Source organism: Emys orbicularis, chromosome 20, assembly GCF_028017835.1.
Source record: "Emys orbicularis isolate rEmyOrb1 chromosome 20, rEmyOrb1.hap1, whole genome shotgun sequence".
Taxonomy (NCBI): domain Eukaryota; kingdom Metazoa; phylum Chordata; order Testudines; family Emydidae; genus Emys; species Emys orbicularis.
Window position 1 is genome coordinate 6135668 of NC_088702.1, and position 14251 is coordinate 6149918.

Here is a 14251-nt window from a genome sequence, read left to right on the forward strand (position 1 = left end):
GCACTCAGAGGTATGCTATGTGAAAGGGGTCACCAGCATAAAAGTTTGAGAACCACTGTTTTGGAGTGATACCTGTACTTTTTTTATATGAATTTCCTCCTTATACGACTAGCATTTATGTAAAAAGTTAACTGGACAAATCAGCTTAATTTAAACCCCATATTCAGGGTTTGTGTAAAAGGAATTTCTGAAAAACACTTCTGTTCACACTAGATTTGTAAAAGTTATTTCACTGAACTTTTTAAATTCAGATTCTTCTGCAGTTGCAGAAACTTGGACAAAACTAGTGCACGAGAACCAGAAAGGAAAACTGACCACGCACTAAAAACTTTAGTTTTATCAGCAGTTTTATCAACAAAAAAAGGCAATAATTTTCTCGTCTCTTTGGAAATCATTTACATTTTTGATTTTACATAACGTGAAACAAACAAATGCTGCATATTCTTTCCATAAAAGAAAATAGTTTAATATTGGCCACAATGATCTCAGTTAACTGAAGCTGAAAAAGTGAAGTGGTCACATACATTTGCTGCATACTGATTTCTATCGTTGGTGTCCCTTTAAGAGATAGCAGCAATACAAGAGAAATTTGAGCATCATCCAGCATTCTAACTCAACCTTAGCAGCACGCAGACATATCATGGCTCTGTTCCTGCCTACACAGAAAGGGGAGTTATGTTGTTCTTTGGCATACCAGGGGATAAATTCCTATGAAATTAACAAATCACTTAAGAGATCCTGAGGAAGCAGGGATTAGGTTACAGCAAACATGCACGTGCAAAGTCAAAGAACAAATACATCATGCCTTCAATTATTCAGGAGAGCTCTATCTTTTAACTGGCTGAAATTTACGAGACTGTAAAATGTTAAGACACTTGACCACACTTAAAGGGTCTTAAAGAGCAAAAGGTTAGTTAATTTTGTCCAGTAGAGGGGCCTTTAAAAATAAACCCATTTGAAGTTCTGGAACTGAATAAAATAAGGCTTGTTTAATCCTGTGCAAGAATACACACAAGACTGAGCTGTAGAAAGTTAACTAGTGCCACTGAGTTTTCTGTAAGCTTCCAAGGTCCTCAATGAGATTCTTAGGCCTGGTCTACACTGGGGGGGTAGTCGATCTAAGTTACGCAACTTCAGCTACGTGAATAACGTAGCTGAAGTCGACGTACTTAGCTGGACTTACCGTGGTGTCTTCACCGTAGTGAGTCGACTGCTGCCTCTCCCCCGTCAACTCTGCCTGCGCCTCTCGCCGAGCTGGAGTACAGGAGTCAACGGGAGAGCGCTCGGGGATCGATTTATCACGTCTAGACTAGACGCCATAAATCGTAGTGAAGACATACCCTTAGTATCAGAAACTGTTTTGTACTGTAATTATGTAAAATTAAATTACTGCATGTGAAATGTGGCCAAATTCAAAAATATTTTTCTGTATTCATTTGGCATACAGGATTATTTTTGTATTAATGTTAAAAGGCCAGTCATTTGTACATGATGTGCACTTATTCCTGAAGCAGGTATCACAGAAAAAATCTAAATACAGCTGGTTGGGAAATAAGCGTTTCCCTCCACAAAAATATGACTGTTTTCAGTCAAAAGCCATTTTTCACAAAAATGTCTATTTGGTCAAAAGGCAATTGGCCCTTGAAAATACATTGCTAGAAAATTTTCTACCAGCTCTAGATCTAACACTTCAGAGAGGTTACATGTTCCATATAACCTACATAAACCTGCGCCTACCTTAAGTACTTTGATCTTAAATACTTCTGCCCACACAGTCTCACGGCCTTACAATAATTGATAGCATTTGAAAAAAGGGCTGCTACATCTCTATTGATGATTTTCACACACCAAGCACAAGTTTGAAACAAGATGCTAGTAATTAAAGTTTCAGTTATTAGCTGGGGGATGCTATGCGACAGAGCCGCTGCAGTCAGGCAGATTGATTTCCAGCTGAGAACTCACCTTGCTAGTTTGACATTATCAGTGTCATCTCTGTCCCACTCCCATTCTTTCCCAGGATCCACAGCGAAGTGCACAGGAAGCAGTTTGTGTTCAGAGTCAGTCAGAGGGATCACCGCTGCGATGGAAAGAGGAATGACACAGCTTGTTTAGGGCCAGAAAGGACAAAGGCCTGGCCAACAAGGTGGAAGTGGACAGAGGTCGTGGGGAGCAGAAACGGCAAATCACCGTTTACTATTTCTACGGGGCATCGTTTTCTTTGGAAAGCGAATAGAGTGTTAGTGAAAAGCTCTGGAGGGTGAAGCCAAATGTTTATCTACACAGTAGGTACAGCACGGATAAAATAAGCTTCCTTCATATCACCCAGCCCGCCAGTGTCCAGACCCTATCCTGGGAGGGTCCCCTTTAGCAGTCAGAGTGATTCAGTGTCTCTCTGGCTCAGCCTTTGACTGACTACTGAGGGGGGTGTCAATTTTGAGGGTGGCTTGTGCAATGCCAAAACATGCCCACGGCCTGGGATCTGTAGCGTCTCTTAGACTGGCCACCAGGCAGCCTTATTGCTCATGACTTAAAGTCACCAGTCTTGTTCGATAAATAGAGATCCTGTTTTTCAGGGTTTATTAATTTAATTTGGGGATGGTGGAGGCGTGTTTTAAGCAATTTTTGAGTTCTACGTAGACATCTAAAAATTAGTTTTTTTCCAGGGCTCTTTGTATATACTGTACTGAGTAATCTGTTTGCAACATTCCCTAGTGTGCTTTAACATAATACGGTTTCAAACAGTACCACATTAAAAACGCACTAGGGAACCTTTAATGCGCACCAGCAGGGTCTACATGGACCAATTAACATGCAATACATTAGTGCTCTTTAGAAATCACCCCAACCCCATGGTCCACATGACTGTTCCATGAAGACAAGCCTTTTGACACAAGTAACCATTTCCGGTGTTTTTCCTGTGTCTACTGGATTTAAAACAAAAAACAAAAAAAAACCCAGACTTTTTTTGTATTGGGCCGTTAATTGGTGAAAACCAAAAATCAGAAACCTTATGAGGTACCTTGATCTTTTGTGGGTTCCTTCTGCTCCATGGATACTAGTGCAGAAAAATGGGCTTGATCATATGCCAATACCAAAGGAGAGCGATGACATTTGTTGGCTGGAACCTCCAGGGGCAGATAGATGCCTCCAAACGGTATAGGAGCAAATGCTGAAAAGAATTTATACTGCATTATTTTTCAGAATAGGTTATTAAGAACCATTTGTATTGAAACCTCTGACAGACCGAGCCAACTTGTTTCACCTCAACTTTCACCTTCACATTAGATCCATCTATCTAAATTATTTTACCGGGGAGGAGGTAACAGACACCACCACATTAGAAAGGATAAAAACAATCAGAGGTGCACAATTGCGGAATTAAATTTATCTACGCACCCTTCTTTTCTCTTCCACAAACACCCAAAACTTATACATACGAGATCAGTAATTGATTCATCTTTTCTGACAGGAAATGAAAAAGTCTGCTAGTGGAAAATTATGTTCACGGGGAGTGGAATTTCCCTTCTGCACAGGAGTACATGGGGGCAAAGAATTTGGAAAATAACATCACGTACATGCTGTCTCAATGCCTTCTTTGAGACCTCATATTATAAGGTGTTTGTGGTATGCCTTAGAGCTTCCATCGGAACCAAACTGGTTCACTGCGGCAGCTCTGCATAACCCAGAGCCAGCGCAATGCATTTTTTCTCCTTGTCAATTTCAAGGCACAAAAAGCCCCTGTGGAACTGAGTGAAGGGAGGAAGGAAGCATTCCACTAAATTGCACCACATACATTTGAATTAATAAAAGCAGCTTGGCAGTGGAGCGAAGGGGACTGCAGATCTGTGGGACTTACCTTCTCCCCCAGAGTCTCGCAGCATAGTGTCTGCCACTACTACAATAGGCCTCTTCAGCACATGGGCAAGAACAAAGACATGGAATTCCTCCAGGCTCTCGTACACTGGCTCTTCAGAGCTGTCAACACTTTGGAAATAATGAAGAGAAATGTGATCAGCCCTTCACCTCTTTCACCTTTAAATCGCTTGCTTTACAAACAGACTCTGAACAAAGTGTATATCAAGCATCCGCATAGCTCATATTAATATCAGATGGGGGGAGGAACAGCTCAGTGGTTTGAGCATTGGTCTGCTAAACCCAGGGTTGTGAGTTCAATCCTTGAGGGGGCCACTTAGGGATCTGGGGCAAAAATCAGTACTTGGTCCTGCTAGTGAAGGCAGGGGGCTGGACTCGATGACCTTTCGAGGTCCCTTCCAGTTCTAAGAGATAGGTATATCTCCATATATTATTATATTAGATCAGAGATGGGTGCAAGCAGGGACTAAACCGATTTGAACTTTAGGCCAGTATGGATCCAAATCCAAACGACGAGACAATGACTCATCTCCAGTACTAAGACGTGGCACTTCTAAAGGGCCTTTCATCCTAAGGATCTCAAAGGTGGCGATTATTCCTGTCTTTCAGATGGGAAATGGAGGCAGACAGCCAATCCCTAAACCAGTTAGAGGGCTGTAGTGCTGATGAACTTCCCTGCCACCTGGAGCATCAACACGTCTGGTGCTGCAGTGCTCATGCTGAAGCCCCAGTGTTCCCATGCAGAAGAAAGCTGGGACAAGGTTACACAAACACGAGTTGTGAGCCAACAAGATCTCTCTAAACTAGAGAAACACGCCTCCTTAAATGTGTGTACTGTGAAGAGAAAGCGTGCTCCACCATCAGAACATAACAAGGATTTCATGGTAGCCTTTGCAGAGACATTAATCCTTAGGAACACAAATACGTAGAAGATTAAATTTCTTTCCTCTTCTTTGTTAAACTTGGTATGTGGCTATTTTTACTTTAGTCTCTGCCATCTGGCTGAGAGGTCAGACAATAAATGAGAATTGTACAAACAGTAGAGGGCATCAACTAATTCATCTGGGCCTTACCCATGAGTGAGGATAAATAAATATTTTAGATTTAGGGCTCACCTGCATAAACAATTCGTTCATGGCAAGCTGGGGCGTGAATCTACCTGCACTAGCCTGCCGCAGCCTGTCTGTGCAGACCCTGCTGATGGGCATTAACACACCGTAGATTCATATCCCAGCTTGCTGTGGACTAAATGTTTGTACAGACAAGCCCTTCGCTAGTATTTGTGAAGTATCAGAGGGGTAGCCGTGTTAGTCTGGATCTGTAAAAAGCGACAAAGAGTCCTGTGGCACCTTATAGACTAACAGACGTGTTGGAGCATAAGCTTTCGTGGGTGAATACCCACTTCGTCAGATGCATGCGAGTAAGTTTTAGTGAGACAAAGCGCTGGCTAGAACCAGAGTACACAGGGAGGTACTGCTGGCAGTAGCACTGAAGAGGCTCCCCATCATGGACCATTGTGCTCGGCCCTGTACATACACACCATAAAAAGATGACCCCTTGCCCCAAAAGTTCACCGTTTAAGTAGGGATGCGCCTGCAGCACCTTCCGGTCCCAGTCCTGAGCTCCCCACAAGTAATTACTGCAAGTCACGCACCGATGGTGTCCAGTGAGTTTTACGAGACCACTAAACTATTTTGTTTTTGAACCGAGGGCATCTCAGGGGGAAAAGAAAAACAAAAGACGACTGAATTATCTGACTGGGCCGCCAACCCCCTGTGGCATCTGCCATCTTTACACAGCTGTCTTCTACCTACCCTCCACAGTTGCCTCCGTTTGTACCATAATGCATGCGGGGCTCACTGGATGCAAGTTTGATGAGTTCATTCCATTCCTTTTGCCACTCCTCTTCTGTGTAAACAAGGCCAGACTAAACAAAAAACAAAAAACCCACACAGAATAAGGGTTTACCAACTCGCTGAAGCAAGCTGCTTTAATTTGCCCCAGCATCGATTTCTCTACAGAATTTTGCAAAGGCTGCCGATAGATTTCATGCAAAAGAGTGTACAGTGATATGATCTGGAGGTATACCAAGTAACCAGAACACATAATATGGTTAGAATCAGAATCTACAGTTCATGTGAAAGATAATACGTTTCTGATGCACTGGAAATATGAACCAATATTTAAAGCCAGAGAATTGGAATAAAACTTAAATATCCCCAAATTACACCGAAGGCATCTTGATTCTAAGCATAAAGGATTGCATAACCTATTGATGAGAGAAGGTAGCAGGAAATTATAACTGGATTAGCAGACATGCAGGTTTTGCTTTAGAAAGCAATTTATCTTCCCTTCCTACTGAACAAGAAAGCCAGCAGCAAAGTGTCCAGAAAGGTCCCACATGATGTTCAGATATTATTGATTCTTCGAGGTGTTACAATTAAACTGAGTTTACATTTTCAGTCCCACTTTCATTTTAGTCTGCACACACTATTCTAGTGCTTTCATTTATTCATTTCAGTTCAGTTATGAGCACAGATTGGTCTCACATGATATACGGCACGATTCTGAAATATCATGGGGTCCTCCAAAAGAGATTGGTGCCCTATTGGCCAAAACACATATGAAAGCACAATCCTTGCCCTGAAAAACTGATAATCTAAAAAGATTATTGGCGAATGGCATTACACAGGTGGGTGCCATCTCTACTACATTTTCATTAGCTGTGGTTTTTAGAATTATATCATTCAGTAAGAGTTATATTTTGGGAATAAGGAATCTTCAACCTGCCCTCTTGGCTGAAGCTGGTATGTTGCTACGTTAACATCCAACATGCCCACAAAGAGGGACAATTTAAGGTAAAAAGTACCAGAAACCATCACATCGCCAAACAAAAAAAGAAGTCAGACTGATTTTGAAGTTAGACTACACAAGATGTTATGCCAAACTTACTAAATCAGATTTCAGAAATCCAATTTCCCAGGACTGGAATTGGGGACTGCATGGGAGCACAGTGTATTCACACCTCTCTGCTATCTTGTGCTCCAGAATCTGAGCTTCAGTTTTAGAAAATTAAATCACTAGTCTTATGAAATCATTCAAAATGTGAACCAAGAGTAACCAACGCAGCGATGTCTGCCCCTGCTGGTCTCAGGGAGGTGTTTACTCAGAAGTACAACGATGATATAATTTAATCGTCAACATTGTTAAGTATTTCACAGTTGATCTAAGCATGTAAAGAGGGGGAAGAGCTTAAATTGTGCAGATCGGCACAATTCACTGTGCATCTACAATGTACATCTCATTACAGTGAGCTTATTTTGGGGATAGGGGGGAGCTTGCACCACTAACCTTTTTTAATCCAAACCCCAACTTACAAGTCAACAGTTCAACTGCACCTTTAATATTTCCAACTGGATGCTCCACTTCCACTGAAATGAAGTCACTCCACTCAGAGATACCAACGCTATTTTAGTATCTTACTCTACACCCAAAGAATGTTTTTGCTTGTTGGATAACATGCTTCCCCAATTCTACTAGGGCTTTTACTCATGAACATAAGAACTGGTGGCAGCCATCACCTGAACTCTGGAATGTCAGTCAGTCACCAGGTGAACGGTCAGACAGATCTTCCAAACAAAGGGACTAGCACAACCCTGTCTTTCATAACACTAGAGGTCATTAAAGCACACAGGATAATTGTGCTTTATTGGCCGTCTACTGCTGGAGACAGCACTCAGATGCCACAGACTGATGAGGTGCTGAAACCTATGCTTTTAACATTAAATGATGAAAAGTCAATTTGTGTTTTTAAATATTCAGTTTTAACAAGGATGGCTCTCTTTCTAAAGCGGGAAATATTAATCTTAAAGTCTTATTTACTAATGACCTTTTTAAAAAAAAAAATCAAACAGCTCTAAGGAAAACGTACTGTGTTCTTTAGCACCTAAACACAATGGTATTCTATCTAGCTACTCAAGGACATCTGGTAACTTTCCACCCTGACAAACATACGTCCTTGCTTTCCTGGGCTAGTGTCACAACTGTAATGGTCTTTTAATGTGGTGAGAGTGCGAATTTCCTTTTTTGGTGGTAAAGTCCACACAGCGCTCAGACTGAGAAGTGTCTCTCTGATCTTATCACAAGAGAAGCCTACACAGAGTATGATGCATTTCTTTTCTCTGAAAGAACTGTTTTGTTGGTAGTGACAGGATGTGATCCCTAATGTAGGCACAGTAGGAATGGCTGCAGCAAATCGTAATTTAACAATACGGGAAAGTATGAGCTTTCACAGTCACGTTGTATTATCCTATTTACACTGGATCTCACTTGGGAACCTAACACATCAGGAATAACAATGTACACCAATACTGCTAACACAGCTATAAGTTAACAGAACATCCTTACCATATGAAAAGAATCTCTTTAAAAGTTTCACAACTGTAATGAAAATGGATGGCTACTTCCCTTCGGAGCGAGCCAATTCACTGTACATTATGGATTTGCCCAAAATTCACATTAAATGTTTAAAAAGCAAAGCTTTCCCCAGAAGAGGAAGCAGCTCCCAGAACCATCTAAAATTGTGCCTGGACATGCCTCCTTGAGTCATAACTAAGAACTCAGTCTTAATTCCTTCTCCTACCTCTTTGTTCTGCTGTGTTTGCTGCCATCGCCACCGCCGCTTGAGAGCTTCCCTTTCCACACCTTTATCCATTAAGGTATAAAGCGATTTGCGAAGCATGAGATCTCGATCGTGGAAACCCCACATACCTACATGGGGGGGGGGGGGGGAAGGAAAAAGTATTAATAGCTGCTGGCCTTTCTCCAGCCTCTGCCTTCTGAAGATGTGTCTCACTACAGCCTCACAACAGCCCTGTGAAGTAGGGATGTGCAGTAGAACCTCAGAGTTACGAATGCCTCGGGACTGGAGGTTGTTCGTAACTCTGAACAAAACGTGATGGTTGTTCTTTCAAAAGTTCACAACTGAATATTGACTTAATACAGCTTTGAAACTTTACTATGCAGAAGAAAAATGCTGCTTTTAACTATCTTAATTTAAATGAAACAAGCACAGAAAGTTTCCTTACCTTGTCAAGTCTTTTTTTTTAATTTTCCGTTTTAGCGGTTTACGTTTAACACAGTACTGTACTGTATTTGCTTTTTTTTTTGCGTCTCTGCTGCTGCCTGATTGCGTATTTCTGGTTCCAAAGGAGATGTGTGGTTGACCAGTCAGTTCGTAACTCTGGTGTTCATAACACTGAGGTTCTACTGTATCCCCATTTTACAGATGGGGAAACCAAGGCAGGTAGATAAAGTGACTTGCCTAAGGACATCTCAAGAGTCAGTGACAAAGTTAGGAATGGAACCCAGGAATCCTGACCCCAAGCCCCTAGCTTATCCACAACACAACAGCTGTACAGCATTTTTCTGTAGCACAGAAATATGGAAGTTCAAGTTAAAGTTGCCACTTTTAATTTAAAATACCAAAAAACTCATCAATGATAGTAAAGTACTGTGTCCATAAATTACTTGAAATCAATCAAGGGGCCAGGATAACATCTATTTACATGAGGCAGGCTGGCTTCACTACTTATGAACGGCACCAGTCCCATGTAGGAAATACTCCACTTCTGTTGACTTAACTGCAGAAACCTCAGAATATTATAGCAACACTCAGGAGATTAGATCACTGGGGACTAAAACTTGGGCTTCTAAAATGGTCCCAGTCCAGGAGGCAGCAATCCGTGTGTGGGGAAGGAATGGGTGGTTCTGCTACTTTAAATTCCCTTGGCAGATACAGTAAGCTTTGCCAGAGGGAAGGGTAGAGACAAGTATTCTCAAGCTTCTGATATCTTAGGTGCTTATCTGGCCCCTCAGCACAGCAGAATCTGAGCACCTCACAATCTTTAACGTCTTTATCCTCACAGCATTCTTGCTATTAGCTTCATCTTGCAGATGGAGAACAGAGGCATTGCGAGACTACGTGAGCTGCTCATGGCCACACAGGAAGTCTGGGACAGAGCAGGACTTGAACCTGGATCTCCAAAGGCCCAGGCTAGGTTCCTATACCACTAGACTATCCTTTTCTCTCTGCATAAAATGGATTAAAACCAGAGGATAAGCTACCCTAAAGCAGAAGAGGGTCCCCTGTTTATACAACTCCCCAGCATTGAAGTCCCTTTGGTCCGCTGAAGCCAATGCCTTGGGATGCAAGACTTTTACTGTTCTCTATTACCCATGCGCTCTCCTTCACTATTTTTATTAGCTTGTCCCACCCAAGTCTGAAAGCCCACAATTTCAAAAGCTGTCCACCACTATTAAACTGCAGCTAATTTGGCCCTATGGAGAGATCACCTATTCTCTGGAAGTTATGGAAGTCATAACCATTAACCTAGTCCAAAGAAGCCTTCAGCAGCTCGCTTTTGCAAACCTTGGTGGCAGGCATGGTTCATGCCACATATCAAGTCCATACAATCTTATCCTGAGATCTGAGTCTCACCGCAAAGGCGATAAAATATTGAACACTGATTTTTATGCAAGATTGACTATAAACCTCAAGCTACATTATTTCAACATAACATTACTATTTTCTAAACCAGGAGTGGGCAAAATTTTTGGCCCGAGGGCCAGATCTGGGTATGGAAATTGTATGGCGGGCCATGAATGCTCACGAAATTGGGGTGCGGGGGGGTGAGGCCTCTGGGGTGGGGCCAGCAATGAGGAGTTCAGGGTATGGGAGGGGATTGGGGTGCAGGAGGGGTGAAGGCTCCGGTTGGGGGTGTGGGCTCTGGGGTGGGGCTGGGGATGAGGGGCTTGGAGTGCAGAAGGGTGCTCCGGACTGCGACCGAGGGGTTTGGAGGGTGGGAGGGGGATCATGGCTGGTGAAGGAGGGGGTCAGGGGTGCAGGCTCTGGGCGGTGCTTACCTCAAGCAGCTCCCAGAAGCAGCGGCATGTCCCCCCTCCGGCTCCTATGCGGAGGCGTGGCCAGGCAGCTCTGCGCACTGCCCTGTGCGCAGGTGCCGCCCCTGCAGCTCCCTTTGGCCAGGGTTCCAGGCCAATGGGAGCTGTGGGGGAGGCGCTTGGGGCAGGGGCAGAGCACGAAGAACCCTTGGCTGCTCCTACGCTTAGGAGCCGGAGGGGGGACATGCCACTGCTTCTGGGAGCCGTGCAGAGCGAGGCAAGCCCTCGACCCCGCTCCCCAGCTGGAGCTCGAGGGCCGGATTAAAATGTCTGGAGGGCCAGATGAGGCACCCGGGCCATGGTTTGCCCACTCCCGTTCTAAACAGTGCTAAGGATATTCATTTACTACCAAAAAACTACTTTCATAGTAGGAGAACGTATTTACCCTTCATATATTTCGTTCAGAAATCCATGTCTAAAAATAGAGATGCTGCGGTGTGGGGAGAACCAGCAGTTTTAAAATAATGGGACTAGGACAAAGTGGGGAAATGCTACATACTTCGCTTTAAAAAAAAAAAAATTAAAAAGAAAAAAAAAGAAATAATCCTTCTCAAGTAGGGATGTTGGCACTATAGGAACTTTTTATTCCCTTCTGCTCTTAGTTCAGTCTTTCATGGAAACACCAGTTCAGAGAATCATCCATGACTTCCCCACAGCTGCATATCTACCTCATTACTCTGACAATACAAATCCTTTGACTGAAAAAAACCCCAAGCCCATTAAAAATGAAAGACAGGCTTAGCTTGCATCATCCTGAAAGGACTAACGCTCTTGAGGAAAGAATAAATCTCTTCTAGGGGTGGGTTCAGAAAAAGGCAGACAGGTGCACAAACCAGAAATCACTGCCCCATCCTAGGTTATTCTGGACTATGTAGGTTTTCAAGACGGGAACAACACACACACTTACACAGGGCCTTTCAAACTTTAGTCGTGTCACCCTCCTGTGAAGCAGGTGGAAAATGGAGGCACAGAGAGCTGAAGGGTGGTGCCCAAAACTACAAATCTAGGGCTAGGTCTACACTACAGCGGGGGTCCGACCTAAGATACGCAACTTCAGCTACGTGAATACCGTAGCTGAAGTTGCGTATTTTAGGTCGGCTTCCCCCGTCCTCACAGCCAGGTAAAGTCGACCGCTGCCGCGCTGCCGCCGACTCCGCTGCTGCCTCTTGCCGTGGTGGATTTCCGGAGTCGACGGCAGAGCGATCAGGGATCGATTTTATCGCGTCTTCACTAGACGCGGTAAGTCGATCCCCGATAGACCGATTGCTACCCGCCGGATCGGCGGGTAGTGAAGACAAAGCCTAGGATTGGAAGTCAAATTCCTGACTCCTACTCCTGTTCTTAGATCATCTCCCTCTCTGAAATGTAGCAAGTTTTATTTCTCTCCTTTGATGACCCCTCTTTATTTCCTTTATAACATGCTATGCTGTTAAGGGAGGAGATAAAAATTAAGTGAGCGGTTGGAAGTTGTGCCTGCAAAACTTCTCTGCATCTGTTGATACCCAAGTGTCAAAAACTGATCAGTCACGACTGTTATTCACTTCACCATGAATTGTTTTGAGGTCTTACCCAGGGAGGCAGCATGAAGCAGGCAGTTCCCGTCGCCTGTGGTCGCCAAAGGAAGTAGCCTTTGGCAGCTGGGATCAACGTTAGCCCACCAGTTCAGGCGACCTGTGGAAATATTTCAGAGACCCCCCACTGTAAGCTCATAATTGACACAGGAAGAACAATCGTTGTCTTTGCCTGTTCAAAGGCGAAAGGTGGAACGGATTGTAGCTTGGCCTGTCTCAGAGCACCCGACAAACAGGAATAAGCAGTTATGTATCCACTTTCCAGTGGGGAAGGGAGAGGGGAACAAACATATTTCATTGCATTTTCTGACCTAGATGACCCTTCCCCGCCCCCCATCTGTTTTTCAGCAGAGAACAAATCTATCCAAAGAAAAAAATAAGGAAGGAGCTCAAAGTAACAAGTAAACAGCCAGAGAAACCCTCTTACAGTAGTAGCTGAACAGCGAAAGCGTCATTATGGCTCAGATGATACCAATCATGCCTCTGAGCCAGAAGGATGTGGGACTCAAGTTATGCCTCAATAGATCGAGGTGGCCCATACTGCTGGCTGTGTCGGCTTTTGAAAGACATTAGTATTCTCTCTGGCTGGATCTGATGAGGGCCCTTGTGGAAGTTAAAGATCCCTATAGCATTTTAAACAAAAATAGCAATTGGTGTCTCCAGTATCAGAGACAAACTTCCCTGGCCACTCTGGAAAGCCAAGCCCTACCATCTGTAAACATATTAAAGATATAAAAGGGAGGAATACGAGTTGCCATAAGCAACAAGTACATTAGGCTACACTGACGGGATAATAGGGGAAGTACAGGGATGGTGGGGTTTTATCATCTTTTCCAGAAGGTGAATGGACAACCAACTACAGTCTAAACTAACATGCACGCCAAACAAATCCATTCTGCAAGACACTCAAACATTTAGTGTCTTTCATCGGATGTCAGGTTCTTTACAAGCTTTAATACAGTACATTAAACCACACAACACCCATGTGAGGTAGATTACCACATTGACCCATTTTACAGCTGAGGACACAGGCAGAGAGGGTGAAGTGACTTACTTGAGGTCACATGAACTAAGGGGCAGAGCTGGAAACAGAATCCAGGAGGCCTGGCTCCCAATCCTGAGCTTCAGCCTTGAACATCAGCAGAAAAATTGTTCAACTGCAAAATGCTATTTTTAGTTTCTCCTGGTGGTTTCATCATTCATATCTTAAGCATGCAGAGGTATACCGTACAATGTTCTTTTTCTCTGTTCGCCAGTTCAGGAACAGTACTTGGGAAAAATTCATTGATCTCACCAACTAAGCAGCTTTGAAAGTCTTTCCCCACATGATCTTAACAGCCAATATGTGAACTGTCAGATTAGTGCTTTAGACAGTTTAAAAACTGGGAATCCGAGCTCTCAGGTACTATAAAGCATTTGAATCACTGCAAATCAAGATATGGCCTCTCGGATCATCTGAAAAGCAAACTGACTTTGAAAAATTAATATTAAGAATCATGGTCATGTGTAGTGTAACTGGAAGAAGTTGAATCTTTGTTTATACGAAGAAAACAAAGTTAGTTTACAGTAGTAACCAGCGGAGAAATCTACAGAAGTGTTCCAAGCCATCTTTAAGCAGGATTCAGCTCGCCCTGTATTTTAAACCATGTCCTCTAAACAACGTGTTCCCCAGCTCCCAATGACCACTGTTAACTTCTCCACAATAGACCAACTGAATGTCAATCAGCAGGCAATAGGCTGGCGTGCCTCTATTCATACTCCAAATAAGTGGAATCAGCATGTGAACCCGTCTTTAGAAAAACTAGGTCTCTTCCCAGCACTGCAATTTAGCTGTCTAGTCCACAGAG

At 43.5% G+C, this 14251-nt stretch overlaps 1 protein-coding gene across 1 annotated transcript in view; it reads right to left on the reverse strand.

Annotated features, from left to right (window-relative positions):
* OTUD7B (OTU deubiquitinase 7B) overlaps nt 1–14251 on the reverse strand; it is a 53576-nt gene that overhangs the window by 19043 nt on the left and 20282 nt on the right. Inside the window, exons 4-9 of the mRNA XM_065420255.1 lie at nt 12403–12504; nt 8516–8643; nt 5688–5800; nt 3857–3984; nt 3020–3169; nt 1963–2077 (exon numbers count right to left, since the gene is read on the reverse strand). Of these exons, the coding sequence (XP_065276327.1) occupies nt 1963–2077; nt 3020–3169; nt 3857–3984; nt 5688–5800; nt 8516–8643; nt 12403–12504 (736 nt within the window). The remainder of the gene's footprint in view (nt 1–1962; nt 2078–3019; nt 3170–3856; nt 3985–5687; nt 5801–8515; nt 8644–12402; nt 12505–14251) is intronic.